The sequence below is a fragment of the Microtus oregoni genome, unplaced genomic scaffold (assembly GCF_018167655.1).
Source record: "Microtus oregoni isolate MIOR12 unplaced genomic scaffold, Mior012 000006F_ref0000085, whole genome shotgun sequence".
NCBI classification, from domain to species: domain Eukaryota; kingdom Metazoa; phylum Chordata; class Mammalia; order Rodentia; family Cricetidae; genus Microtus; species Microtus oregoni.
The window spans coordinates 5,797,966-5,815,135 of record NW_024543065.1 but is presented as its reverse complement, the minus strand read 5'-3'; the positions used below and the strand labels follow the sequence as shown (position 1 = coordinate 5,815,135).

Below are 17,170 nucleotides of genomic sequence, written 5' to 3'. Positions count from 1 at the left end.
AAAATAGTTACATTTAAAATAAACGAATGTACAAAAACACTTGTGAAAAGGAGCACTTTCCTGGTGTAAGTGAAACCTGCCAGGTAGAACATAGGAAAATCTACAGACTATTTCAAGGGTACTTGGGGTTTCCGAGGTTCCTCCAAATCCTGGTAGGATTATTCTCCTTGGAGAGACAGAACTCCCTGATTTACAAAGACCTGCCCTGAAAGATGACAGAGACAGGAATGTGTGGAGTCCATTAAAAAGAGCTGCTTGTGTGGTGTCCTGGATGCCCTGTCCTACAAAGGGGAGGCCTGAGAAAACCACTCAGGAAAGATGACAGAGAGCACAGGCTGAGTGGGCAGCGGGCGGGAAGAGTTCAGAGTCCACACCACGTGACAGCTCTCCTTCCACCCGGCAATTGCTCAAAAGACTTTCAGAAGACAGCACTTGTTTCCGGGATATAAAGACTAGATTTTGAGTCTGCCCGCAATCCCATCATGCTGCAGACAGAGACGGGAGGGCCAGCCTGGCCTACAAAGTGAGTTCCGAGGGCTCCATAGCAAGACCCTGTCTCAGAAAAAAAAAAATTAATTTACAAGTAAAAATTATGTCAATCAGCAGTGAATGACACTGATGTTTGCACACATGTGTGAATGGGTGTGTAACAGAATGAGTATTTATCAAATACATTATGCTTTACCCCACACACTCGTCAATTTTTGCCATGAGAACGTTTATAATCTACTCCTTTAGCGTTTTCAAAGTGCAATAGTTTTGCGTTCTGAGGCTGTATTTCCATACTGTCAACAGTGCTATATAAAATAATAAACAGAGCCTGGCGTTGGTGGCACATGCCTTTAATACCAGCCCTCGGGAGGCAGAGGCAGGCGGATCTCTGTGAGTTCGAGACCAGCCTGGTCTACAAGAGCTAGTTCCAGGACAGGCTCCAAAGCCACAGAGAAACCCTGTCTCAAAAAACCAAAATAATAATAATAATAATAATAATATAATAATAATAATAATAAACAGAGCTGGGCAGTGGTGGCACATGCATTTAGTGCCAGCAGAGGCAGATGAATCACTGAGTTCAAGGCCAGCCTGTTCTAGAATGACCAGGCTACATAGAGAAACCCTGTCTCAAAAAAGCAAAATAATGATAATACTTAAATAAATAAGTACATAACAAGTAGAAAATTCCAGAAACAAAGAATTTCTAAGTTCTAAATAATTTTAATTATAGTAGTTCTACCTGTTTTATACCTTTATTATTATTGATGATCTCTTTTTACATATTATCTATTTATTTTATGTGTATGGTGCTTTGCCTATGTGTATGTCTATGCCATGTGGCTGCTATGTGTTGGTGGTGGTGTGGAAGATGGAAGAAAATGCTCTATCTTGGGACTGGAGCTACAGGTAGTTGTGACCCACCATTTGGGTTTTGGGATTTGAACCCTGGTCCTCTGCAAAAGCAGCCAGGGCTCTTAACCACTGAGCCATCTCCATCTCCAGGACTCTTTTTGACTACTTATTTCTCAGTCCAATATCCATCAAACCAGGACACAGACTGGATGCTAAATTAAGGAAAAGAAACGGTTCCTTACAACTGCAGAGAAGATAACGGCCCCCTTGTGGTGCACTGTGGTATTGCCTCTCTCCTGCTCTGTTGTGCCCCGTTTCCCAGCTCTCTGCTAACTCTCCAGCTCTGTTAAATACTAACCTGGTAAGTGTATGCTACTGATCAACCCTATTAAAAAACAATGCTTACAGTGAACATAACCCTGGTTGGTAAATTTCATCTGGACAAAGAGAACTACAAATGAGCCTAATGGAGCAAGGTGTTCTGTGTTCCCTGCACTGGTTAACTCTTACCAGCATGTGGCACCCTCGGGACAATATGCTGGAAGGTTGATTTATATAGGGATAAAAGTATGAAGCCAGATTGACTCCCGTCACTGTTGCCAGAGACCTGTATCCTTGTCACTGCTACACGGACAGGTGAAGGCCCACTGGGAAGGAAGAATTGGCCTTGCCTTCCTACGTTGAGTGTTTTATGACAGAATGACACACTGTCTCACGCTATGCCCCAGATGGCCTGGAATTCCCTGTGTACACAAAGTTGGCCTGGAGTCAGGAGTGGTAGAGGCAGAGGATCTCTGCGAGCTCAAGGCCAGCCTGTTCTAGCTAGTGAGTTCCAGGATTCCCAGCGCTGCTGTGGAGTATTCCTGCATGCGGATGTGTCACCATGGTTTGCTGAACAGCCAATAGCTAGAAAGGGTTTCCAGGCCCAGAGGATGCTGGGAAAAAGAAGGGCAGAGACACAGAGGAAACAGTACGGCAATACCGAGAACAAGCCTAAGCTATTGGTCGAGCTTTCATAATTAATAATAAGTCTCCGCATCATCATTTGTGCGCTGGAGACACAAAGGAAAGTCTGCCTACCCAGGGCTATAAAGAGAGACCTCACTAAAAATAAAGAAATAAAGAAAGAGCCGAGCAGTGGTGACGGCGCACGCCTTTACAAGGCCAGTCTGGTCTAAAGAGCGAGTTCCAAGAAAAGAAAAGAGAAAAAAAGGAAAGGAAGGAAGAAAGGAAGGAAGCTGACCTAGGACTTGTGGCAATCTTCCCTCGCCTTCACAGCCTTGTAGACAAACCGTGCTGCCCACAGAAATTTCTGGTGAAAATTTAGTTCAGTCCAATGAGATAATGGCTTGTGAGCAGAAATTGATTATTTGTTTCTCCTAAAATCTACAAATTTTTGTGATAAGCCTTTTTGTTTTGTTTATTTAAGAGAGGGCCTCATGTAGCCCAGGCTGGCCTCAAACTCAAAAATGTAGCTAAGGATGCTTTGAAGGCCTGCACCACTGTGTCCTGCCTACATGGAGCTAGGAATCAAACCTAGGGCTTCATGGATGCTAGAAAAGGGCTTCACTAAGCTGGGCGGTGGTGGCGCACGCCTTTAATCCCAGCACTTGGGAGGCAGAGACAGGCGGATGTCTGTGAGTTCGAGACCAGCCTGGTCTGCGCTAGTTCCAGGACAGGCTCCAAAGCCACTGAGAAACTGTCTTGAAAAACCAAAAGAAAGAAAAAAGAAAAAGAAACTGCTCCACTAACTGAGCGGCATTCCTAGTCCTTTATAAGCAAAAATTATCATAAACTAAGAAACAGAACCAGTTCTTGAGGGTCCTACAAAGAGGTGTTACACAAAATATATGGTAAATGTATTGTTTACAAGGATGCAAAAGTAAAGTTAAAATTCTAAAATGAGTATTAAAGTTTGAACTTACCGTAACTAGGCAAAATACACAGGTTGAGTGGTATCATGAGCAGAACTAGGCACCCCAGAAGAATAAAAGGCATCTCGTAGCCAAAGGATTGATACAAAAAGCCACCTAAAGGGGGACCTACTATCAACCCCAGTCCAGAAAAAACCTCAAGGCTCCCCTAAAAGTGAAAAAAAGAAACAAAAGAAAATTAAATTGTATTATAGTTGAAGAATTATGACTGTCAGATATAGTGACACATGTCTTCAATTTCAGCACTTGGAAAGCAGAGGCAGAGTTCCAAAGCAGGTCTGAGTTCCAGACCAGCCAGGGTGACATAGTAAGAGCCTGCCTCATAGTGCCTGGTACTGTAAACCTAACCTACCTGTGGCTGGTGAGGTCATGGACTCTAGAGGAAACCCTACTATTTGCCATTTTCCCAAACAAGTGGACTTTGTAACCACATTCAAAATATTTATCCTTACATTCCTAGGTAAGTGTAGTTCCCACCTTTTACCAAAGAAGCTTCTTTTTGGAGCCGATAGAGACCACTACAGCGTTCCAGGCTTCACCGTCTTTTTAAACCCTCTCCTCCCATGCTAGAGTTGTCACAGATGGTTGTCATATGATATTTTGATTGCATTTTGACAATAAGGTTTTCTTTGAATCAGAGGGTGGAGCTAGCTACTAGGAGACCAAAATTAACCATAGAGGTGTTGGAGGACTGAGGACAGATAGACAGGAAGTAGTAGGGGGGTCTCAGACCTTTCGGAAGGAGGAACGAAAGAAACAGGTCACCTGTCCCTCCTCAACCGCTTTACTGATAAAGAATAATTAGGCCGAGTGGTGGTGGCACACACCTTTAATCCCAGCACTTGCAAGGCAAAGCCAGGTGGAGCTCTGTGAGTTTGAGGCCAGTGTGGTCTACAAGAGCTAGTTCCAGCACAGGCTCCAAAGCTACAGGAAAAACCCTGTCTTGAAAAACCAAAAAACAAAGAAACAAAAAGAATAATTAGATAAACATTTCAGACGGTCGTCATTTATTTGTTTTTGTTTTCCAGAAAGTGACTAACTGTGTCGCCCATGCTGGCTTCAAACTTTTGATGCTCCAGCCTTCACCTCCCAAGTAGTGGGTCACAGGTGTATGTCACCACACCCAGACATGCTGTGCTTTTTATTTTCACACTTTCCTGCAGGAAATAGAAATCGTGATAAAAGGAAGAAAATACACAAGAGAGTGGGGAAAGGCATGTAGAAACAGATCAAACAATGTTTTCATGTTCTGCCCACATGAAAAGGAAAGTAAGAAAAAGTTCAAATTACATACCAAGACAGTAGCCACATTATTTGGGAAAGCCTTTGCCAGGATAGAAGACGACGCTGTTATCGCTGCTCCAAAGCCTATGGCATCTACGATTCTCACCAGAAAACACATGACAATAAATATGGGTCCCTCTGGAAGTTGGTCCAAGACACTGAAAAAGAACACAATTGCCAAGTGTCAAGCTGGTTCTAATTTTTTAATGCACTCTGCTTCCTGAAGATGGCCGTACTAGCTAAAGTTATTAGATAAAGTCTCTTTGGAAATCTTCTAAAGAGTTGGTTTGTCACACTTTCTACAGGGAATTGCTGGGTTTTTTTTTTTTATGTTTGCTATAATTCAAGTCATAACGACAGCTTAGCTGCCCCCTTCTGTTGAGATTTCTGAGATGATAAGACTAAGTAGACCTCTTTGGAAATCAGAAATCCCCTGGACCTAGAGAAGACTGTGATGGCAGGATCCACCCTAAGTATCACAATCAGAAGATTCTCAAGTCCCTGACATTAAAAAAAAAAAAAATTGCTTGCTATAAGCAATGCTCTTCTCACCAAGTGCATTTTTTATTTTTAAATATTTGCTGGTGTATTATGGTGCTGTGTTAAACCCAAGGCTTCACCCACAGGAGTAGGCAAGTGCTCTGTTCAGAGACATTGTTTACAGCCCTTAAGTTACTTCCTGGATACTTTTGAAACCTGATACAATGTAAATGTTATGCAAACAGTTAGTACACTTCTTATCTGAGAATATGAAAGAGCAAGGCCACACCTTTAATCTCAGCATTCACAGGCCTAGGCAGGTAGATTTCTATGAGTTCAATGCCATCCAGGTCTACATAGAAAGTTCCATGCCACTCAAGGCTACACTGTGATACCTTGTCTCAAAAACCACAAGAGAAAAGGAGGGGTCTAGGGAGCTTGTCTAGGAACATTGCACCAGAAGAGGAGAAAAGCAGGAAGCTAAGAAAGATTTCTGAAGATGCTGTAGCCAGGTGTCTCTGGGCTGATCCTGTAAGAAAGAAGACTATGGAGATCCCATCATGAGCACCCACAGGAGTCCTGGTGGAAGAGTTCGGGAGCCACCGTTCTGTTCTCTCTCTTTCTGTTTTAAGACAGGGTATTCCTGCATAGTCTAGGCTGGCCTAGAACTCGAGGCTCTCCTCCATTGCCTCCCAAATGCTAGGATTCCAAGTGTGCTAGTTCAGCAGGCAGCTTAGCAGTTGGAGAGCTCTCTTCTTAAGGTCAATGACGTTTCTCTTTGCTGCCCACCCACCTGCACCACTCATGGGTCACTTATCTGAGAACAGAGTAGTGATTGGTACAGATGGGTCTAAAAAGCCATTGACTGCTAAGTGGTGGTAGAGCACACCATTAATCCCTGTGCTCAGGAGGCAGAGACAGGTGGATCTCTGTGAGTTCTAGTCCAGCCTGGTCTACAGACAGCAAAAACTACACAGAGAAACCCTGTCTCTAAAAATAAAACATACAAAAGAGAGCCATTAGTGGGTGAGTGACTGGTTCAGTGGGTAAGGTGCTCACACCACACACTTGGCAACCTGAGTTCAATGCCTGGAATCCATGTAAAGGTGGAGCAGAAGGAACAACGCCACAGTGCTGTCCTCTGTCCCCCACGTGTCAGCACCCCCATCAGACACAAGGAACAATAAAAGTTTAAGAAGAACTTCAAATCCGTTAACATTTTAGACTCTGAAATCCGCCCATGTTTCCTAACAGATTAGAAAGTTACTCACCCAAAGAGAATTGTAACTCCTCCTGAGATAAACATCCCTGCTATAAACATAAATTTGGCTCCAATCTGTACAAGCTACAATAAAAGTCAAAGAAGAGCAATAAATGGATTGCTTCAACAAGTCTACATTTACATAAACAAATCCACTAGATCAGAACATAGAAAATTGCAGGAAAGCATGTGTAGTTAATGTATTAAATTAATTATTTAAAAGAACTGTAATACAAACTGTATATAAACATGGAAGGGACAAACTAATCAACCACCATGATAGAACTGTGGCATAATTCATATAAATGTAATACTATCATTTCTATATACATAGACACTCTAGATTGGTAAATTACAGTAACATACCACATGATTTTTGAAAGCTAAAATATGTATGTGAACACCAATACTTACGTATTTTCCGAACACTAAAGATGCCAGCAACTCAAATAAAGCATAGCATCCGAAGATGGCTCCAATCATGGTGTTGCTGGCCCCCTTCTTTTCTGCCTTAGAAAAAGCAGAAATGGGAATAAAGTTGGAAAAGCGAAACAGCATTGGTGGGAAGACAATAGAATTGGGTCAGAAAAGCACCCTGTGACTTTCATGTATGTATAGTAATTTCCCAGATTTGGGGAGGCACTACTACAATGTCCATAGAATGGACATTCCTTTTGCAGATATTAACTTACCAAGTAGCAGGTTCCTTATAACATTTTCATACATACTTAATTTTGTTGGCTCCTGCCCCTACTCTATCTCTCTGCTCAACCCTTCCAATTTCTGTTATTTAAAAGGTTTATTTTAGGGGGCTGGAGAGATGGCTCAGTGGTTAAGAGCATTGCCTGCTCTTCCAAAGGTCCTGAGTTCAATTCCCGGCAACCACATGGTGGCTCACAACCATCTGGAATGAGGTCTGGTGCCCTCTTCTGGCCTTCAGGCATACAGACAGAATATTGTATACATAATAAATAAATAAATAAATATTTAAAAAAAAAATAAAAGGTTTATTTTAAAATAAGTAGGGTAAGGAAAAACAGGAAAGTAGATAGTAAAATCTAGACACTGATATGAAATAATTCACTTAGGATGCCTATAAAGAATTCCCTTTATCTGGATAAAAGTCAGTATTAAAGATTGTTAAACACACACACACACACACACACACACACACACACGCAATACTTCAGATGAGGAAACCTGGACTCTTCTTTCAGTCACAGGACTCAGGAAACACTTGATGTGACCGACTTCCTTTTCAGTGTCTTTTTTAGTTACAGAATTGCATCTCCACCAAAAACAGAAGCAAAAATAATCACATGCCGGTTGTCAGTTCTCGAAGAAAATAAACAAAACCAAAAATCCTCAGGAAGAGGAAATCCCATGAATGGCAAATGGAGTCATGCGCACCATGTGAGGGCCCAACCAGTCTGCTCCATGACTTCTGCCGTGCTTAACCTGGGAAGAGTTTGCCTTCCTGTGAGCTATGCAGACAGAGGATGCTCCCCACCGTCCACACTCTCCTGACACCCCAGGGTATTTCACTCTCCATGTGCTGGAATTACTAACATTATAGCCTGTTCCACCAGGGACCCCTGAACTTTGCAACAGATGGCGTAGCCCTTATTCTGAATCTATTTCTGTGTGTGTGCCTGAGCGCATGTGTGCAGGAGGCTATGGAGGCCCGGGGTCCCTGGGAATGGAGTTACAAGCAGTTGTGAGTCACTGTGTTGGTGCCGGGAACTGATCTCATGTCCCTTGCAAGAGCAGCAAGTTGTCCTTAACCACTGAGATATCTCTTCCGCTCCTAACTGTGCAAGTATGGCTGCCCTGTGAACCCCAGTGAGGTGGCTGCCCTGTGAGCTCTAGTGTGGTGGTGGCCATAGACAGAACTCTCTGCTGCCCCCTCTGGGAGCCTCGGAACTTCTTTTCAGAGACTTCTACTCAGCTGAAGCCAAGCTTCTTTTTGTTTTGTTATCTTTTTATGGCTTTTTGAGACAGGGTTCAATGTAGTCCAGGCTGGCCTAAGACTTGCTACATAGCTGAGGCTGACTTTGAATTCCTCCTGATTCTCCTGAAGAACTCTGTCTCCTGAGTGCTGAGATTATAGGCCTGTATGTGATGTTCATATGATGCTTGGGTCCAAAGACAGGGCTTTATGTGTGCTAGACAAACACGCTACCAACTGAGCTGTGTCCCCAGACTGAAGCCTGTATTCTTTACTTCACTGTAGAGAAAGAATTTCAAGACAAGTCAAAGGGTTGGAGAGATGGCTCAGAGGTCTCAGCGGTTCAGAGCACTGGCTGCTCTTACAGAGGTTCTGGGTTCAATTCCCAGGAACCATATGGTGGCACACAACCATCTGTAATTTGATCTGGTCCCCTTTTTTGGCATGCAGACTGAATGCTGTATAAATAATAAATATTTTTTTTAAAAAAAAAAGACAAGTCAATATGAAGCAAAGTGGGGGCTTAGTATGAGGTACAGGTGGAGTTTATTATATTTTAAATAGATTTAAGAATAGACAGTGGCGAGAGAAAGAGGGGGTAGAGCTTAGGGATGGAGAGAGGCACTTAGGAAGGGTTTGTACACACCCAGATGTGGGTGTGTGCTTCTCAGGAGAGGAGCACTCTACCCGTCTTTACAATAGCCATGCAAATGTTCCCTTAATTTTCCCTGTCTTGCCTCAGATCATCACATTGGGCTATTGCTATATCCATTTAAGGGTTAAAATATGCTTTTAGCTGAGCATGTGATACACACCTTTAATTCCAACACTCAGGAGGGTGAGGCAGGGGGAATCTCTGTGAGTTTGAGGCCAGCCAGTTCTCATAGCAAATACTAGGCCATCTTTAGCCACATAGTGAAACCCTGTATCGAAAAAAAAAGGAACAATTTTTAAGGATGAACTATGCAACTTGGTCTGAGAGATGAAGCCTGACCTTCACGTGGCTCTCCTCTGAGTCAGCAGTCACTTCTACACATCTTTTCTGTGTCAGGCTGTGTTAGCTATGAGTATTTACGGGCAGACGAGTGGTTTTAATTCGTCCTTTTGCCACAGCGTCAAACAACTCTACACAGGAGCACGTATCTGAAAACCCTCCAGAATGCATCCTTGGGCATGGGCAGACGGATGGGCAGTTCAGAGCAGCTGTTGCTCTTGCAAGGCTCACACCATCCATAACTTCAGTTCCAGGGAACCTCGTAGATATTTTGCTTGTGTCTTAGGCAATAAAGCTTGCCTGATGATTAGAGTGCAGAGTTAAGCCACTAGAAGGCAGGGAGTGGTGGCACACACCCACGACCACCCTAGATTGAATCTGTCTAAAAGAAATGGAGCTCACACAAAGATGATCCCAGCACTTGGGATCAGCTTTAAACCCTTCACTAGGGAGGTGCAGACTAGGGAGTGATATGGCTGGGCAGAGAGAGGAATATGGCGGGAAGAAACAGGAGCTCAGTGCAGTCTGAGGTTTGGTGGAGACAGATGCAGTCTGGAGGTGCAGTCTGAGGACAGGATCGCATTTTCAGATGAGGATTTAGGAGAAGTAAAGGTCTCTCTAGTGACTGGCTGCACTGTTTCTCTGATCCTTCAGCTTTCACACCCTAATATCTGACTCCGAGTTTTGTTTATCAAGATCAATTAGAATTTGTGCTGCAGAATCTACCCTCTTCTGACCTCTGAGGGACTGCATGTATGAGGTACACATACATACACGCAAAAACTAAATAAATCTTTAAAAATTAATGTGTGTGTATATCTTGAGACAGGGTTTCTCTGTAGCTTTGGAGCCTGTCCTAGAACTCACTCTGTAGACCAGGTTGGCCTTGAAATCACAGAGATCCACCTGGTTCTGGTTAATCACAGAGTGCTGGTATTAAAGGCGTGTGCCGCCACTGCCCAGCATATATTCATATTTTAAAACTGCGTTCTCTACAGCAGCCACAGTTGCGTTTCTTTTCCTTTTTTCCTCTAACCACAGTCTCTGTGTGTGTGTGTGTGTGTGTGTGTGTGTGTGTGTGTGAGTACACAAGCGTGTGACTACACAGGTGAATTCAGATAGGAGCCTACCTAAGAGGCCAGAGCCAGACATTAGTGTCTTCTGCCACTGCTCTCCTCATGGCCTTCAGTCAGGGTCTCTGGCTGAAGCAGCTTGGCATTCGGCTAAACGAGGCTGGCTAGTGAGCCATTAAGATCTCCCTGCCTTGGGCTAAAGAGATGGCTCAGAGGTTAAGAGCACTTCCAGAGGTCCTGAGTTCAATTCCCAGCACCCACATGGTGGCTCACAGCCATCTGTGATGACATCCAATGTCATCTTCTGGTGTGCAGGCAAAATGTAGACTGAACACAGGATGCATAATAAATAAATCTTTTTTGTTAAAAAAAAGATCTCCTTGTTTGTCTCTGCCTGCTGGGTTCTGTCTCATACCTTGAGGGGAGGAATATTATAAAGGGAACAAAAAGAACCTGACTGTCACGCATGACTGACGGTCTACACCCAGTCCGTAAACTATCGTGTGCACAAGGCCCTGAAAACACAGGGCTCAGAGTTTCTACACAGCTGAAAGTGTAGAACACGTCACCCAATGCATTACCTCATGTATAATAAATCCGTACCCTTAAGTGTTTCCCTGGGTTCTGTGTCCAATTAAGCAAATCAATTGAATCCAAGGAGGGTATGCATGCACCCTAACTTATAGTCAGTCACAAGATCCTGGTTAGACAACACGGCATCTGCCGCTGGCATTTGAAGGCATGGGGCAGTCTTGGGACTGCAATATCTCCAGGTGACAGTCATGACTGCTGTGGCTACCGCGGAAGAACTGCTTGCTGGAGAAAAGGGAGACGTCACTATGCTTTTTGAGGCCACAGGAGAAACTGAATTTCTGTTGGTTTTCCCCTTCTGTGCTGGCTAGTTTTATGCCAAATTGACACAAGCAAGAGTCACTGGAAAGGAAGGAGCCACAATTGAAAAAATGCCTCAGCAAGCGGATCTCTGAGTTTGAGATGAGCCTGGTCTACAAGAGCTAGTTCCAGGACAGGCTCTAAAGCTACAGAGAAACCCTGTCTTGAAAAAAAAAAAAAGCCTCAGGGACTAGGGAGATGACTCAGCAGTTAAGAGCCCTTGGCTGCTCTTCCAGAAGCCCTGAGTTCAATTCACAGCAACCACATAGTAGCTCACAGCCACTAGATTGTAATGGGATCTGGTGCCCTCTGCTGGCCTGTAGATGTATATGATGACAGAGCACTCAAAAAAATGCCTCAATAAAAATCAGGATATAAACCTGGTGGTGGTGGCACACACCTTTAATCCCAGCATTCGGGAGGCAGAGCCAGGCAGATTTCTGTGAGTTTGAGGCCAGCCTGATCTACAAGAGATAGTGCCAGGACAGCCAGGACTGAAACCCTGTTTCAAAATAAAAATAAATAAATTAAATTTAAAAAAAATCAGGCTATAGGCAGGCCTGTAGGGCATTTTCTTAATTAGTGATTGATGGGGCATGGTTGATGGAGCCACCCTTGAGCAGGCTTTATCAGAAAGCAGGCCAAGCAAGCCATTAGAAGCAAGGCAGTAAGCAGCACCCCTCCATGGCCTTTACATCAGCTCCTGCCTCTGGGTTTCTGCACTATTTGAGTTCCTGACATGACTTCCTTCTATGATGAACAGATGTGGAAGTGTAAACCAAATCAACCCTTTCCTTCCCAACTTGCTTCCTGGTCATGGTCTTTCATCTTAGCAACAGAAATCCTAAGACACACTCTAGAACCTTAGAGCAGTAGTTCTCAACCTGTGGGTCACGACCCCTTTAACAGGGGAGGCATATCAGATATCCGACACATCAGATATTCACATTACAATTCATGACTACAGTTATGAAGCAGCAACGAAAATAATTTTATGGTTGGGGAATTCCCTACAACATGAGGAACTGTATTGAAGGGTGATAGCCTTAGGGAGGTTGAGAATGCTGCCTTAGGGGTCATAGCCTTAGGGAGGTTGAGAATGCTGCCTTAGGGGTCATAGCCTTAGGGAGGTTGAGAATGCTGCCTTAGGGGTCATAGCCTTAGGGAGGTTGAGAATGCTGCCTTAGGGGTCATAGCCTTAGGGAGGTTGAGAATGCTGCCTTAGGGGTCATAGCCTTAGGGAGGTTGAGAATGCTGCCTTAGGGGTCATAGCCTTAGGGAGGTTGAGAACTCCTGCCTTAGGGGTCATAGCCTTAGGGAGGTTGAGAATGCTGCCTTAGTGGTCATAGCCTTAGGGAGGTTGAGAATGCTGCCTTAGTGGTCATAGCCTTAGGGAGGTTGAGAATGCTGCCTTAGGGGTCATAGCCTTAGGGAGGTTGAGAATGCTGCCTTAGGGGTCATAGCCTTAGGGAGGTTGAGAATGCTGCCTTAGGGGTCATAGCCTTAGGGAGGTTGAGAACTCCTGCCTTAGGGGTCATAGCCTTAGGGAGGTTGAGAACTCCTGCCTTAGTGGTCATAGCCTTAGGGAGGTTGAGAATGCTGCCTTAGGGGTCATAGCCTTAGGGAGGTTGAGAACTCCTGCCTTAGGGGTCATAGCCTTAGGGAGGTTGAGAACTCCTGCCTTAGTGGTCATAGCCTTAGGGAGGTTGAGAATGCTGCCTTAGGGGTCATAGCCTTAGGGAGGTTGAGAATGCTGCCTTAGGGGTCATAGCCTTAGGGAGGTTGAGAATGCTGCCTTAGGGGTCATAGCCTTAGGGAGGTTGAGAATGCTGCCTTAGGGGTCATAGCCTTAGGGAGGTTGAGAATGCTGTCTTAGGGGTCATAGCCTTAGGGAGGTTGAGAATGCTGCCTTAGGGGTCATAGCCTTAGGGAGGTTGAGAACTCCTGCCTTAGTGGCTCCCATAATTTATTTTTTCACAGAACCCAAATCTCTGATGCTCTCCCGTCGAGCAAGCCCTGAGCATACCTTCCAGGGAGGCAGAAGAAGGTGGATCTTTGTGAGTACAAGGCCAGCCTGGTCACAAAGTAAGTTCCAGGACAGCTAGGGCTGTTACACAGAAAAATCCTGTCTCTAAAAACCAAAAAAGAAAAATAAATAAATAAATAATATGCCATTCGCTCTGCTCTTCCCCTGAGCACATCTGCAATGACGCCCTCCTCTCTGCTATTTACCACAGAAGCTTCTCTTTCTCACGCCACACCTCATTTCACCTGAAAAAGTCTCAGTACCACGCCTTTCTCCTTGCCTTGATTCTGCCCAAGGATAGTGAAGCAAGCATCCCTCCCTCCTCAGCATCATCACTCCTGGCCATCTTAAAGGATACCCCATATCTGACTCGATTCTCGTCCTTCTTTCCTCCCATCCTTTTCTCATATTTTTGGTTCCTAATGAACAAAGAAGACCGGGGCACTTGCTGCCTTTTCTTTGCCTGGGCATATCAACAACTCAATGAACCCAGAGTAGGAACTTAACCCTCCAGGGACACTGGACTAACTGGGAAAACCTTTCATTTCTGAGACCGCTATTTTAGCATAACACAGTGAGATCGGCGCTATTCTCTCTCCTTATGGGATGGCTGTGGGCACCAAATGGGTGGCAACATGTGTTAGAAACCGTGAGTGTTGTACGGGTAGGGAGCCACGTTGTTCCTTTAGCAGAAAAGCCTCTCTGGTAGCTGGCCGAGTGAAAGATGGAATGCTGTTAAGGCAGTTTGAGAACTGAGAAGTTATCAGTGTGCTCTGGACCAAAACGCTGGCAAGATGCACAAAAGAAACATGTGGACATATTGTCTGAACTTGTCCAAACTAGTTCCCTGCAATCTGTCTTACATGCTTGGACGCCATACTCCTGGTGGACCTCTGTACCATCAGCTACGGTTCCTAATACCACGTAAAGGGCAAAGATTAGAGGAAGCCTGACAAGGCGAATCAGATTCCTCCCTTTGTGTAAATATTACTTCTGCAGTGCATAATAAATTCAGAATGAATCTTCTGGCCTAACCCACCCTCAGAGACAAATTCTAACAGCATGACAGCTTGGAACTCACTTATAGACCAGACTGGCCTCAAAATTCCTAGAATCTGCCACTTGCCTTTGCCTTCTGAGTCCTCAAATTAAAGGTGTGAGCCACCACACTTGGATACAAACAATCTAATTCTAATTATATTTGGGACTATATATATTCCCCAAACCAGCCTACAGAGGTATAGTCTTTTGGCAACATTGGCATCTGGTGAATCTATTTTTCAGAGATTGGAGCCAAGAAAAGATTAATCAAACTTCATGGTAAAATAAATAATCTTTAGAAAGTCAAGTCGATTTTGGGAATTACCCAGCAAGAGGATGTTCTTTTTTCTGATATTAAACATTAAGAAGGGCTGGAGAGATGGCTCAGAGGTTAAGAGCACTGACTGCTCTTCCGGAGGTCCTGAGTTCAATTCCCAGCAACCACATGGTGACTCACAACCATCTGTACTGAGATCTGGCGCCCTCCTCTGGCGTGCGGGCATACATCGAGGCAGAATGTTGTATACATAATAAATAAATAAAAAATAAATAAACATTAAGAAATATTTTTTGGCAGGGGAAGAGAGCAAGGGAGATGACGCTAGGTAATGTGCTTATTGTGTAACTCGGAAGATCCACATAAAATGCTGAGCTTGTTGGCACACATCCAATAGGAGCCTGGAAGGGGTCGGGGAAATGGCGGCACACATCTCTAAAAGGAGCTATGTGGGGTGGAGGCAGAGGCTTGCTTGCTGGCCGGTCAAGCTGAACTGGTGAGCTCCAAGTTCAGTAAGAGACCCCGTCTTAATGAAAATGCCTGACATTGACCTCTAACCTCTGTGCATAAATGGGCTAATATCCATCCCCAACACACACATACATACAGCATTCATATCATCATATAACACACACACATAGTACCTATACTGTAGGCACATTTTTTATATTTTATTTTGAAGAATTTTAATTATGTGTGTGTGCATAAGTGTCTAGATAGAGATATTTACATGTGAACACCAGATTCCTCTGGACCTAGAGTTAAAGATGGTTATGAGCTTCTTGATGCGGCTGCTGGGTGAGCTCAGGTCATCTAGAAGAGCAGGACACTCTTGACTACTGAGCCACACCCCCCTCCCCATAATCTTGCATTCATATCCTTAAAATGAGATAACTAAAGAGCTTTCTAACATTTAGTTTATACAGATACAAAAATGTCTTACCTCCTTGGGGAAAAACGGTCCAAGGATGGAATAGGCCATCATGCAACCCAAGTTCATGGAAGCTGCTGACACCAATACGTACATCTGTTCTCTTGAAAGTCTCCCGGATGTCTCTCGTGTACTTCCTCCAAAGCCGTCCCCTTGAAGGCAAGCAGACTGCTATTATAGGGGTGTAGTTGGGATTCTGGGTAAAACACACAAGTGACATTTTACTGTGGCGTTAGTAGACTCTGAACACACTTGCTGAGCTAAAAGCCTATTCTAAATATAGCCGCTATGACCCAACAAAACAATCTCGGAACATCACTACAAATTTGGAACACTGTTTTCATGCATAGAGTCTTCTGTTAGAATTTCAAGTGCAGAAAATAAGCCATCTGATCTACCTTGACTTCCAGTGAGACAGACTGTAAGTCTACTCCAGAAATTCCCTACAGTGATAATCACCAGGGTACTTTGTCAATAGAGGCATAGGGCTCTAAAGAAAGACGCCTCATTTTCTCAAGGTATTGGTTTCGCGGGCTACATAGACTCAGTCAGGATTTAAATGTTTAAACGGCAGTCATTATCATTGGTGAACTTTAACATTCTAGAAAGGCAAGACTCACGAGTTTGTGAAGAAGGTCATAATCAAGTCATTTCCAACACTAATTACTAGTTTTTTTGAATCAACTCCTTAAGCATTTGCTCCCATATTTAAACTGACAAAGAACCAATCAATCACTCAGTTTCAAATGTCCAAGCAGATTCCTTAGCCGTTTTTAAATTGAATGATTCTGAGGGGTAACCAAAAAGAAGAAAATGCATTTGATCTGCTGTTTTTCCAGAAGCAGCCACTGTAGGCCCGGAGGAAAACTCCCGTGCAAGATGAGAAAGTCTCTAGAATTATTTATAAATGCCCGAGTTGAAGAAGGGAAACGAGAGAACGTTAAACGTAAGGAGAGAAGGCAAGGGAACAGCCCGAGACCAAAGAAAAGTTTAGGCCACATGATATGGTGTTGATTTGAAGGCATTCTGACACACCCTACTTAAAAAGCATGGCATGTATGTATGTATATGCAGTTCCCAAATCGGAGAAAAGAAATGCTGGCCTGGACTCCGTAGACAGGTCAGGCGCCACCCTGGTTGAAGGTCTCCGAATAGGGGGAAATAAAAGCAAAGCTAAGCATACTGGATCCTACTTAAAGAGAAAAGCCCGAAGCCAGTGGCAGCACGCGACTTAGTCGCGCGGATCACGGTCACCTCCAGTCCCCGCGGGAGCAGGGGACCCCGCTGTGTCCATGAGCGGCTCCTTCGGTTCTCCGGCGAAACCGGCTTCAACCGCCGCGGACTGGATGCGCAGGCAGCGGTCGCTCTACCGGGCCTGGACTCCGCATTCCCGATCCAGTGGCGGAGATCCGCGCCGGCTGTAGGAACCCTTCCAGATCCCTGGAGCAGGGCACTAAGGAGCGCGAGGGCGGGTGGGGGCGGAGCTGGGGTCCCCGCCCATGCGGGTCGCAGGCCCAACCTTTGGGTTCCGAATAAAGTGGAGAAAGACAGATCTTGGGTTATTTAAAGAAAACTAGGCTCCTACCTAAAGGGTGGGAGTGACGGTGTGTGTGATCGCTGAAGGACAGACACCACAGAAACGGAAGTGAAGGAAACTTTGTGTGACACCTGCAGAAAAAAGCT

At 44.5% G+C, this 17,170-nt stretch overlaps 1 protein-coding gene across 3 annotated transcripts in view; it reads right to left on the bottom strand.

Annotated features, from left to right (window-relative positions):
* Slc18b1 (solute carrier family 18 member B1) overlaps positions 1 to 17,100 on the bottom strand; it is a 29,486-nt gene extending 12,386 nt beyond the window's left edge. Inside the window, exons 1-6 of one of the 3 annotated variants that reach the window (XM_041653962.1) lie at positions 17,073 to 17,100; positions 15,500 to 15,639; positions 6,721 to 6,816; positions 6,317 to 6,390; positions 4,576 to 4,723; positions 3,273 to 3,429 (exon numbers count right to left, since the gene is read on the bottom strand). In XM_041653962.1, coding sequence (XP_041509896.1) covers positions 3,273 to 3,429; positions 4,576 to 4,723; positions 6,317 to 6,390; positions 6,721 to 6,816; positions 15,500 to 15,583 — 559 coding nt within the window. In that variant the 5' untranslated portion in view covers positions 15,584 to 15,639; positions 17,073 to 17,100. Of the gene's footprint in view, positions 1 to 3,272; positions 3,430 to 4,575; positions 4,724 to 6,316; positions 6,391 to 6,720; positions 6,817 to 15,499; positions 15,640 to 16,741; positions 16,973 to 17,072 lie in introns of those variants that run through there. The other 2 variants (XM_041653961.1, XM_041653963.1) reach the window with 2 other exon arrangements.
* Positions 17,101 to 17,170: the final 70 nt, after the last annotated feature.